Consider the following 12,764-nt stretch of genomic DNA (forward strand, 5'->3'; position numbering starts at 1 on the left):
AATATTCCAGAATGTAAACTAGACAGCACTGTGCTGAAATGGGTTTATTTCCATTTTTAACACTTTTTTAATATAAGATGAAATAAACAGTTTACTGCCATTTTTATATTATCAACTAAGAAAATTGATGAGATGGGACAAATATCAATAGAACTGTGTCAAATGTCCAATTTCCTCCATTCTGACATTCCGAACATAGTAAATGATTGAATCTGACTGATATGAGTTTATTTCCATTTTTGACACTTTATTACACAATACACGATAACAAGTTTACCATCATTTCTACATAATCAACTAACAATGTTGTAAAGATGCAGGAAATGTCAAACAAACACTTTTATGTGTCTTGTTAATTAAATAATAAGACTGTTAACACGCCTAAGAATTGAATTTGAGGAAATGTGAAAAAACAGCATAACTTCTAAAACAATAGCCCTATCATGCTGATTTTTTAACTCAAATGCATTTTAGCAGGATTGACCACTCCTGTGAGTTTAATGACAATTGGCCTATCTGTTTTTCTTATATTGTGTTAACAGTGTTGCATATATGCTGAAAAGTGAAAAAACAGCATAACTTCTACAATAATGGCCTGATCATGCTGATTTTCGAACTTGACCTGCGTTTTATGAATATTCATCAGCTCTGTAAATATAAAGCCAAAAAGTAAAACTGCCCTCCACTTATTGTGTTTACAAGGAAAGTGCACGGCGCCGGCATCGGCAACGACGACAGACGCAGGTGATGGCAATATGTACAGACACATCTGTGTCTGTACATAAAAAAGGTTAAATTAATCACTAGAACTTTTAAAAGTCAAGCATAACAGAGCTGCCCCATCACAATGTAATGCCAGATTTATTGTTAAGTCATGAAGAACGGAAAATTCAATCTCAAACAATATAAAAACATAGAATGCTTTATATCCCTATACTCTGTACAAGTAAAAACTTTTTTATCTCATGGAAACTTGAGTACAAAACTGAATCATACATGAAATATTTATATACCATCCTTGAAGTAGAAGGAGAGTCTGCAGTACTTGTGTTTTTTTTCATATCATTACCAGGACTCCAGGAAGCAAAATAACCACTCAAAACTATAGCATAACAAAACTAAATCTCACATACAAAATACAGTCCTTTCTCAGTTAGTATGGCTTACTTTCATTACTAAATGAAAATAAAATCCAATCCCGATTTAAAATCTTTTGAAAAGGATCTTTTGAAAATTAACATACTATCCAACTAGTTGTCTCTGTCATTTAAGAAGCTAAAAAAAAAAAAAAAAAAATTACAGGCTTTACAAAAGGGTGCACAGATATCTCGTAAAACAGTAGGATGACATCATTTTTCAATCATTTTGGCTTTAATATGCGACTTCCATCACTTTTACTTTGCAGAAGTCTATTATCTGCTGATATTTAACCTCTTGTATACTGTTATTAAATCTACAAAGATAATACAATTAATGAAGTAAGTCAGGCTTCAAATCGCCCTACATTTAAACATTTTGCTGAATCCTTTTTTCTGAGAAAAAACTCTGCCTATCATTTAAACCACTTGGACATAAGCTATTGTTACCATTTGGAAAATAAATTAATTAATCATCTTTCCAAGTCAAGAATGCTAGTACTTATGCTATTTGAACCCATGCTTACTCCTGTGATCAAAATATTTAATCAAGGGAAAATAAATCTTACATATTATCTATAACCTCCCCTAAACTTCTGTAAGAACCGCATATTAAGATATTATCATTCTTTATATAAACAAATACACATGGAGGTCAAAAGATTTTTCCTTATTGTCTACATATATCTTCCCCTTATTTAAACACAAAATGTTTTCAAGTTGTGTCTATGTAACATTTGCCATTAAATACTGAACTGGTGCAAATATTACTAGCCATGCTAGTTCATCGTAAATATACAATGTTCGGAGAATTTGATGAACACCTCATAAGTATGGAATGGCGCAGGACGATCATGATTACAAATCCATTGATTTTTCTCTTGATGTATGTACTATTTCAAACATGGTCCCTCAAGCAAATGCTAGGATACAGATTCTGCAGACCCTTAAATGTGTCCCAGAGAATTTTTTCTTGCCTGATGACTGCACAGTTTTCTAAGAAAGTCCTTTCGAGTTGATAATTCTAATAATCCTGCCTCTATCTTGCATGGTTGATTACTTTCACATGGCTTGTTTTATAGCAAGTTGAATAGCTACGATTGGTATTCAATACAAATGGTATGAAAATAGAGAAGCACTATGAAAGCCGTGCTAATTTGTGGTTTCTAAGATGCTTGCCAAGTCTATACATAATAGAAAATGCATCTTTTTTATTTATTTATTTTTTTTACAAAAAGTCCAGTGTCCTGATCTTGTAATGTATGCTTTTATATTTACTTCTTATTCTGGTCTTCACTGCTCACAGCTAATACTAAAAGTAAAAGAAATACAAACGAATATTGAAACATACATAAAAAGACAAATATTCTTTTTTTAAATTTTAGAATCTCAACTTATCAGCACTAGTCAACTTTAAGAAGGCGAAATATATATGACCAATAAAACCAGATCCATCTTAAAGATTTAAAATATCACTTCAAAAGAAATTAGGGGAAAGAGAGTATAAGTAATCTCTATACTCACATATCCGCCCTGTTGCTGATCATATCCACCAGAGCTGTAATCATTATATCCACCACCACCACTGCCCCCTCCATATCCGCCACTGCCGCTTCCATAGCCACCACTGCCGCCCCCTCCATATCCACCTCCACCGTATCCACCACTGCCTCCTCCGTATCCGCCACTGCCGCCTCCATAACTGCCACTGCCACCTCCATATCCACCACTGTTGTCTCCATATCCACCACTGCCATATCCGCCTTGTCCACCTCCGTATCCACCACCACCATATCCGCCGCCACTACTGTATCCGCCCTGTTTGCCTCCATATCCACCTCCGTATCCGCCACCTCCATATCCACCACGGCCACCACCATATCCGCCACGGCCACCACCATATCCGCCACGGCCTCTGAAGCCACCTCCTCCTCCAAATCCGCCCCCTCTTCCTCTACCTCCACGGCTGAAAATATTGTTATAAGACTTTATATGATAATGAACTGGAAAAGTTGTTACAGATTTTATATGAAAAAGAAATGAAATGTTATTGATTTTATATGAAAAAGAATCGAAAATATTGTCTGGTGGGCATATAGTGAGAGGTGATTTCACTTTTGTGACTTTCCTCCAATTCTACCACAATTGAAAATCATATAATAAAACAGATATTTACACCCTTTAAAATAAAATAAAATAAAATAAAATAAAATAAAATAAAATAAATGTTTCTTGAATATGTAAGGCAAACTCCCACAGATAAAACAAGACCAGATTTCTACCTGTTCAACAGAAGGGAGTTAAAAATTTGTAGTCTTCAGGTGCCTTTACTTCTCCATTCAATCAAATGATTTTAAGAGATCTCATTTACTCAGTTACTTTTTTTTTGTACAACACTGCTTTTTAAAGCACAAAACATCTGATCTCAAAGCAACACTAACAACAAAGGCAGTTTGACATACATATCTGTGAAGTTTTATTTTCTCTCCCTTCCTCTTTCTCCCCTCTCTTTTTCTCTTTTTTTCTCTCTCTCTGTCTTTCTTTCTCTCCCCCCCCCCTCCTCCTCTCTCTCTCTCTCTTTACCTGGATCTCACCGCTCTGGCCACCGAGATGGTCCGTCCATCCAAGCGCTGTAATAGTAATAACAAATCTCACAACTGCAGTCTTGTTTTACATTTACAATTAAAAAAAATAATAATAATAAAAAAATAAATAAATAAATTAAAAAAAAATCAAGTCCTACCACAAACATATAATCTGATTTCTACTATTAACTGTCACTTGTTTTTAAGTACTTTAAATAAAAATAATTTATACATTAAGGAGTGATCACTTTATTGCCCTTTTGCAGACATTCTTCCTTTATATAATAATTTCAAAAATGTAAATCAAAAGAGATTAACAATAAATACACGTTCTTAAAAAAAAAATAATAATAATTAATTTTTTTTTTCATAAAAGTAACAGGGGATTTCTGTGTTTACTAGCATGCTGTTGTTTCTTGTATCAATGACCAATCAGACTCACCGTTCCATTCTTGGCGTCAATGGCACTCTGACACGATGCATCATCTTGGAAAGTGATGAAACTGAACCCCTTGGACTGCTGAGTGTCTCTGTCCTTCACGATAACGACTGCAAACAGAACAACACCAACACATGCGTGAGAGATTGCAAATACTGGTCATACATACAAACGGTTATCCACTTGGTAGGTACGGGGGAGTTGGTTTTTTCCTTCCAGTCACCGTCTGTGGAAGCCCGGTTACCAACCCAAGTGAAGACAAACACACCAACCCTACATAAATATCTATCTATCACAAAACATAAAATTCAGCTTGAGATTCTACCAGCCTCGAAGAAAATGTGAGGATTAAAAAAGTAAATTGTGCACTGGGTTAGAAATTCAGCTGGTCAAGGGTTTCAGGTAAGAAACTCAATAGTCGGGGACAGCTCTTTGACTAATGTTCATTTACAGCAGTCCTGTATATTGGAGGCAGTGAAAATAAATACTCAATAAGACTTAAAAATTTGTACTTTAAAACCTGCATGTTTTAAGACTACTGCCCTTGGACTTAAACTGTCCCTTTTTCTGGAACATAAAATGCAAAAAAATACATAAAAAAATTTCCAGCTTGCACCGTTTTCTATAAAAATAACAGTACAATGAATAATCTATTTTCTTTCTCTTTTCAAGGATTTCTGCATTTATGCACATTTTTATTGAAATAAAGAGCTATGAAAAATATTTTTCATGTCATGGACTAATAATCATAAAAAATATTAGTTAACTATTTTTTTTCACAAATGTTATACAAATGCCAATCTATATGTCAGAGGCTGATCTTTTTTTTCTTTCACATTAAAAATCTTCCCACTGTCCTTTAAAACCCTGTATAAGCATTTGAACAAATTTTTTTTGCAGTGTACAGAAAAAAGTTAGTTACACTTTCTAAACTAAATTAACAGTGACAAACTTCACACAGAATTAAAAAGAAAGCATTAAAAATACTAAAACAGCATATTGTTCGACTCGGTATACTTTTTTCTCACTTCCACTTTTGAAACCCCCACTGCTGAAAACACTCTTCTGTAAAACAAGAATAATTTATGCAAAACACATTTCACAAATCCAGTAAGCACAAGCTGGGGTTCTGAGGCAGTGACTTTACATTTTCAAATTCGTTTTTTTTTTCATCTCCTTATATGCAGATATCAAAATCTTGTTCAATACAATTCTTGTTTCAAATACAATACTCTCAGAGAATGCAATGCTTTTATTTTGCCTAATTCAAAACGTTTAGAGAATGAAATTCCTTATATTTTGCATGGAACAACACTGCTGATAGATGACAAAACACTTTTTATCTCAGAAAATTCAATACTGATAATGTTTATAGTAGAAATGTCACTGAAAAATCACACTTTTGTCCCTCTGACTTGTAGTTATGGATGAACAATTTCAAATAAATAATTCTAAAATCAAATCGCATCTAATCATACATAAACATCAGAAATACAAAGTCTCGATTCCAAAATTACCCCCAAAAATCAAAATTTTAAATTCAATCTTTAGTGACAAAACTTTAAACTCTCTGAAGCCATCCATCCAAACAAAGTTACAACCCCCTCCCAAAGATTGGCTTTTGCCAACAAAACAACTTTACTTTCTTTACATAACATAATATCTTAACTGCTACCCCAAAAATACCTTCTTCTATTTCACCAAACTGCGAAAATTCAGAATGCAATGTAGACTCATCAGTCTGATAGCTTATACCGCCCACGTAGATCTTTTTCTGTTGATCAGAATCCATATTCACTTCAACACAGTATCAGGTAGAATCGCAATCAGTTTGACAGGTATCAAGTTGTTTTCGGGGCTCAGTACAATTCTGGTATTCGAAGAATCAGAGAAAAAACACAAGTCTTCAATTAGAAAGCAAGATTGAATTGTTGCTGTTGACAAATTCTCACCTTTCCTGAGTGCGAATAACTTTCACTGGAATTAATACAGTCAAAACCTCATAAGTAAAATGCCTTTTTAAAGATCATAATTTTGCTGGATTCATTACATTTTCTTTTTGACCACAGTGAAAATTTGGAGGATAGATAGGTGGAATCTGTTTCATGTTTCTTTCCCTTTTTGCTGAGAGAAAAAATACTTTCATAATTGAAAATGATCTGATTTTTTTCAAATATTCAAAACATTAGAACTTTAAGCTGAGGACACAAACCGCTCATAAAACAGATTTCAATTTTTTTCAAAATATCAATAATACTTTTAAAATAGCTTAAAATCAATTTAGTAGAAAACCTTTTTAAAATATTTAAAGGAGAAAAGCTGTCAACTCCACCTAGCAGCAATATAACCTTAACATAACCCGAATTTTATCTAATGTTAAGATAACAATGATATATTGCTTTAACAATGCACTTAATTCCTTGTCAAGACATTCAACTAGATGAACATTTTAAACCACCCAGACATTTCTCAAATCCCTCCCAACCCACCCAGAGTATTCCAACTGACATTCAAAGCATTTCGTGAGTTTTTTTCAATCTCGATCTATAAAAATGCCATGTACGTTCAAGAAAAAATTCTATTCGCTGGGATGATTTCGGAACGAAAGCAATAAGGCATGCTTCATTTAACACCTGAAGCCGCATGGTATATGTAAAACTGACCACGTGATTCGCTATGCTCCGTACATTAAAAAACAATTCCACCACTTGCCATTGTGTTTGCGGTGCAACTGGATTCTACTCCACTCAAGGACAACTTTCACAAAGAGTGGGTTACGTTAGGTTTTCTTACTTAGCTTTTTGCATATTTGGACTTAGAAAATGAATAAACGACTGCGGCCATTTTTGTTTGAACCCAAAATGCCGGTAAAAAAGTACAGATTTTTCAAGAAGTTGTACATGCGTGTTTATACTAGAATATGGCCAGGATGCTTAATGTTGGCCTTAAGATACTTTGTGTTTCCAATTTTCAGATTATTAAGGAATCCCGCGATAAATATCATACTTACATGATCCCCGTAAATCACCACAGGCTACAAGGCCGATCGGACGATAGGTGGCGATACCGGAAATTACATTGCTATAGATGGCTCTGTAGTACATGTGGAAAATCAAGATGGCAAGATAGAATACGGCGGTAGCCAAAGTGGAATATATACGTTTTGTTCAGAAAATAGAACCGAAGATGTCTGAGAGGAAGTTTACTAGAGGGCTAAGCAAGCCGGGCATGGCGGCCCAAATGCGAGAGACAATAGCGCAAGCTGTTCGAGAAAGCACATGTATGGTAAGAGCAGTGTGTTTCTTCGACGCGACCCTCACATTTTGTTAAATCCTTATTTCGGCCGCTGTATTTTTTGTGAGTGTATATATCATTTTAGCCTATATAAATACCTAATATATATTATAACCAATCTTTACAATGAAGACAATTAATGGAGATCAAAACAGATCTCACAGGTATATAATGAGTGACACTAATATGGTAATCAGAATTAAATAATAAGTGTCCGACCCCTCCCACTATGTGATCACCCATCCCTTGTAACTTACCCACACTGACTAACACCTTTCCGTGTTTTTATTTAGTGCAGTGTGCACTTACCTTACTGTGGTTAGATGCAAGGATATTGAGTGTGCTTACATTGTATGACATACATAAAGTACAATGATAGCAGTGTTTGTTTATTTTATATTTTTTTCTTAATTCCCATCAATTTGCCTCACTGGGGTGGGGAAAAGTGGTTGTAGTCACAGTTAAGCCCATATGCTTGATGCCTATGTTGGTAAAGAGTAATATATTGGCAAGAGAGATCATCAGATCAGTCCACCTGTCACAACCCTCAGTACACTTTTGCTAAATACCCCTAGTATATTCTAGCTATATATACTAGATATATAGTATACTAGTATATCTTAAGCTAAATTCATTTTAAGGTACATGTCCCCCCCTCTCCCCTCCTCTCTCTCTCTCTCTCTCTCTCTCTCTCTCTCTCTCTCGCCCTATTATAGTACATAGTTTAGAATGACCCCTGGATGGAAAGTATTTGTTTTGGTCAGCAGGCAGTGGTCAGGTTCACTGGCTGTTTGGGTGTGATGCCTGTGATGTAACAATGCCAAGAGATAGTCACATCACCTGAGGCAGGGCATTGAGGGCAGACAAATGAGATAAGCCTGTTAACAAGCACATTAATGCTGTATTAAGTTGGGCACATGTTTTGTTGATGCCATTTAACATCAAACAGTTTTAAATATGACAAAATGTCAATGATATCTAATACTTAAAAGAATTTCATCAGCTGTATTGCATACCTAGGTACTCAATGGTGGATCCAAGGGAGAAGACCATGCACTGTCTCTCCCCCTTTTGTTGATGGCAGTTAATGACAAACTGTTTTAAATAATGACATTCTATTTTAACAAAATGATATATAATGCCTTAAAGAATTTCATCAGGCAGTGTTACATACTTAGTTACTGAATGGTGGATCTAAAGGGGTGGGGGGAGGCAACGTGCTGCCCCCTCCCTTCCTTTTTCTGTCTCCTCAAAATACATACCCAGTGCAAGAGAACAAAGGTCAAACAACAACCCCATACATGTGCACCTTAGATAGTATAAGGAAATCTGCAGCAGCAAAAATATTGATTGCAGTAAATATTTATCCAAATTTTACAAGTGGAGTCATTTCGGAAATCACACAGCTGATGTTTGGTATGTGATTCATCTTCTTTGTGTTCTTTGTGCCTCAGAGGCAGTTCCATGGTCTGATGCTATGGCAGTCAATTTATAAATCACTGTTAATATGAAAGGAGCTTGAACTGATGAATGATCTTTCCTCTGTCAAAACCCAATTGCAAATGGGCCAAATTCTGACTATATAGTGTGCCAAATGACAAATTAGTGAAAGTTGTGTGAGCATTGGTACAGCACCCTATTGTGAAGTCTTGCTACTCTTAACATGTATTGTTATGGTAATTTACTCACAAATTTCAAACATGAACAGTGCCAAATGCCAAAATATTTTATTTCAAGATTCATTTTTTTTTGGTCACAAAGAATGAAACCTCTACCTTGTACCCACTTAATAGTAAAATTTTCAGTTTTTCTTTTTAGTATTTTAGGAGATAGGATGATGGCTCAGCAGACATGAGCACAGAATAAAGAGACCAACATATTTATAATGAACAAGACAAGTTCTATTGGGAATAATGATTTATGGTTTTTGCTGAAATTTATTGAGAAATAGTGTTTACCCTGAACTGACACTTATACATATAGATTCTTTAATTTTTTTAATATGTGCACAAAAGCTGCAACACCTTCTTTCATTTCATGAACAGTGAGAAAGTGAAAGTGATAAGATACTAGTATGTTTGTTTGTGACCAGTTAATTGAGGTGAAAGTTTATCATTGTGCATATGTGTGTTTGTGTGTGTATTTAAATGTGTGGGATGGGGGTAGGCGTGGAGCAAGCTACCATGTTAGAAAGTTAAAAAAAATACAATGAAAGATTAAGTCAAACTCATTTGTGGTGCATTTGTACTACACCTGTGTATACACACAAACAAATTTAAAAAAAAGCTCTGTGCCTTCTTTTCAGTACATGCCTTATCTTCTAAATGTTGTACTCATCAAAGCATGTTGGTTTTTGCTTTGGCAAATCGTCAGTTTTGTTGGTTTTTATGGCACAAGCAGTATGGCGCTTCCCTGCAGGTAATAACGGCAGAGTAAACATTAAGGATGCACCAGGGTTATTTGTTGTTCCTGAAAACACTGGCATGTCTTGGGAGCTGTCCTAGATAAAATTTTGCAGTATCTTTGTGCTTTTTTTCTCTCTCCATGTTTTCTATCCCTTCTCTCTTTCTTTTTTTCTCACTGTTAGTGATGGTCTTTACCCCATGTATTTGTATATTCTCTCTCTCTCTCTCTCTCTCTCTCTCACACACACACACACATTTTAAATGCCATACTCTCAAAGTATATGTATTCTTACAGGTTTGTAGACAGCAATCTTAAAGGGGAGGTGGACCTTTGAAAAGGAGCCCATCTTGTACCTAGCTAGATCAAATTTGATCCAGAATGGATCTTTTTTTTTCTGGCAAAAAGGTTGAAATGTTCCAACCCCCCTCGGGTTACAGGTCTATCTTGGGTGCTTTCCCAGAGATTTAGATCGATCTAAAGATTAAGTTTTAGATCGACCTAACTCCCTGGGGGTTCACGCTAAATTGCAGTCAGCCGAGCGGGCACCATAGTTAATTACCCCCTTACAGCTTTTAGTAGGTGGGACAGACGCTTAAGCCTGCCAAGCTGACAGTAATCTAGTGAGACTCCCCACAGGGATAGATCGATCTAAAAATCTATGGAAATGGGGTGTTAGATACATTCTCATTTTAGAATTGATAGGTTCACCAGGCCCGTAGCCAGCAATTTCAGATAGGGGGGTTCGTTTTCTGAAAAAGTGGACTTTTTACCATAAAATCTTCAAGTACATAGATCAAATTTTACCCAGAGTGGACCTTTTCTTTCGAACCCCCCGAACCCCCCCTGGCTACGGGCCTGTTCACGAAAAAGTTGTACAATATATACCCAGACATGACCTGTAATGTTTTAAAATAGACTGTAGGTAGATATCTGTAGTGTCTCTTTGGATATATACGGTAATTACTTAAAATATTCAGATGATTCAGTTTTGCTTATATTGTGTTTTTACAAGATTTATCACAGTCAGACTTTTACTTTCTGACACAAAGCAATTAACTTTCCGAGAAAAAAAGAACAGAAAAAGAATTAAGTGACATTTTTAAGTATTACTTATAAAACATTTTTTTAAGGGGGGGGGGGATAAAATTATTAATTCATGTTGTTTGAATTTATTGGATAATTACCATACCAATCATGTCTTACCTTAGAACTATACAGGTATTTTACCACCCTAAACACCTGCATTTCTAGTTATTTATATCACCTTGACGTTTTACAAGTGTATAAGGTGAGAGAAAGCATTATTGTGTGAAGAATGCGTGCTGGATTTAGACAAGGCAAAGGTGGAATCAGCTCTAGAAATGTGACTGGTATGCACACAACTTTTTAGACCCATTGGAATGGTTTTCATGGGATTTACACAACATTAGACATGTTGATTGCAATTGTTTGTGGTAAAGAAATCAGTTTTCTACAGTGAAATAGCTTGATTTGTGTCCATGATCAGTTTTAGTCAAACCTCTCTAGTTATTGATGTATATGATCCATCTTTTTACCAGAATAGAAAGTGGTTTGCATGGCACCGGGATTGCTGTTGGATAGCTCCACCTGGCCAGTGTAAATTGGATGGATAAGTCATTTGAGCTAAAATGTAATCATCCATAGACAGATACCAGAAGCTTTCAGAATAGTTTCATGCACAAAAAAACTTTTATTGCTCACACCTATAATTTCTTTATTGTAGACCTGTAACTTCAGTTCATCTTTAGTACACCAAAGGATAGATATTAGAAGTGAAAAAAATATATTCCCTACATTGTCTTTTATACTGATGACCATATATATATATATATATATATATATATATATATATATATATATATATATATTTGTTGTTCTCATGTTTGTTTATTGTTTACATTTACGGAAGCTGTGAAAGACATGTAAACAGTGGGATCTGACAGACAATATATTACTAATATTTATGACAGTGATCGTGATATTTATTTCGTGCCTAATAAAGTGTTCCACATGTTACTGTTGATTGTTGGAACTAAAATGAAAGTTATTTTGATTATTAAGGTAATGTGTGCCTAGCACAAAATTTAATGCTATTTGCATGGGTATGAAATTGTGGAACCGTTATGTACTTATGTATTTGCTATAGACATATGATTGAACGGGGCACATGATCTTTGGCAATGGTGTAGTCTGGGAGGTCTGCTGGTGTGTTTGTGATTTTAACTTCCTTGTAATGGCAGGTGTCTGAGTGGTGTTGTGTGTGTGTGTGTGTGGGGGGGGGGGGAGTTTCTGGAATAAACTAAGCAGGTAGCTCTGGCTGTAGATGAACATGTGAGAGCAGTGTGTTCCTGCATCCCCATGCATGCTCCTATACGTGTGTGTGTGTGTGTGTGTGTGTGTGTGTGTATGTGTGTGAGAGAGAGAGAGAGAGAGAGAGATTCGAAAATCAGAATTCTTGGAAATATACACACTGAGACCTGCGGGAAATATTTGAGGAATCAATAATCGTCTTTTTTTTCAGACAAGGAAGAGATTGACTGAGGTTGTAGAGAGTGTATACAGACATTTAGATGAGCACGAGTGTGATAATATTGAAAGTATCCTTTAATTTTTTTTTTCAATCCGTGGATTGATGTTAAACAGGCATTTTGCATTATGGTGAGAAGATTCGACTATCCTTCGATAATAATTCCATATGTCATCACAGAATCTGCCTTTCACTTTTCAAACTCTCCCCTTGGAGTTCCTATCTGAGATCCAGAATGATAGATGAGTCGAGATTGCCAAGTTGTCTAGACTGAGAGCAGAGAACATTCTGGAATAGATGGCAAGTTTATTAACACACATTGACCTCCTCCACAGATAAATTACAAACAGAAATAC

General features: G+C 35.4%; 2 protein-coding genes across 14 annotated transcripts in view; one reads left to right on the forward strand and one right to left on the reverse strand.

Moving 5' to 3' along the window:
- Positions 1-842: 842 nt before the first annotated feature.
- Positions 843-7,343, reverse strand: LOC106179223 (uncharacterized). 2 transcript variants are annotated; one of them, XM_086997687.1, is made up of 6 exons: positions 7,171-7,343; positions 5,847-6,030; positions 4,164-4,270; positions 3,720-3,766; positions 2,661-3,102; positions 843-2,448 (listed from the first exon to the last, which is right to left on the reverse strand). In XM_086997687.1, exons 2-6 carry the CDS (start codon positions 5,950-5,952, stop codon positions 2,443-2,445), a joined length of 708 nt encoding a protein of 235 aa, XP_086853813.1. In that variant the 5' UTR covers positions 5,953-6,030; positions 7,171-7,343; the 3' UTR covers positions 843-2,442. The 2 variants fall into 2 exon arrangements, with proteins under 2 accessions (XP_086853813.1, XP_086853815.1); XM_086997689.1 differs by lacking the exon at positions 5,847-6,030 and having other exon boundaries at positions 7,171-7,336.
- Positions 7,272-12,764, forward strand: part of LOC106179218 (dedicator of cytokinesis protein 9) — a 92,422-nt gene continuing 86,929 nt past the window's right edge. For all 12 annotated transcript variants that reach the window (XM_086997671.1, XM_086997673.1, XM_086997672.1 and 9 more), the window contains exon 1: positions 7,272-7,445. In XM_086997671.1, the coding sequence (XP_086853797.1) occupies positions 7,347-7,445 (99 nt within the window). In that variant the 5' untranslated portion in view covers positions 7,272-7,346. The remainder of the gene's footprint in view (positions 7,446-12,764) is intronic.

Source organism: Lingula anatina, chromosome 10 (assembly GCF_051362555.1).
Source record: "Lingula anatina isolate TDL-2025a chromosome 10, LinAna3.0, whole genome shotgun sequence".
NCBI classification, from domain to species: Eukaryota; Metazoa; Brachiopoda; class Lingulata; order Lingulida; family Lingulidae; genus Lingula; species Lingula anatina.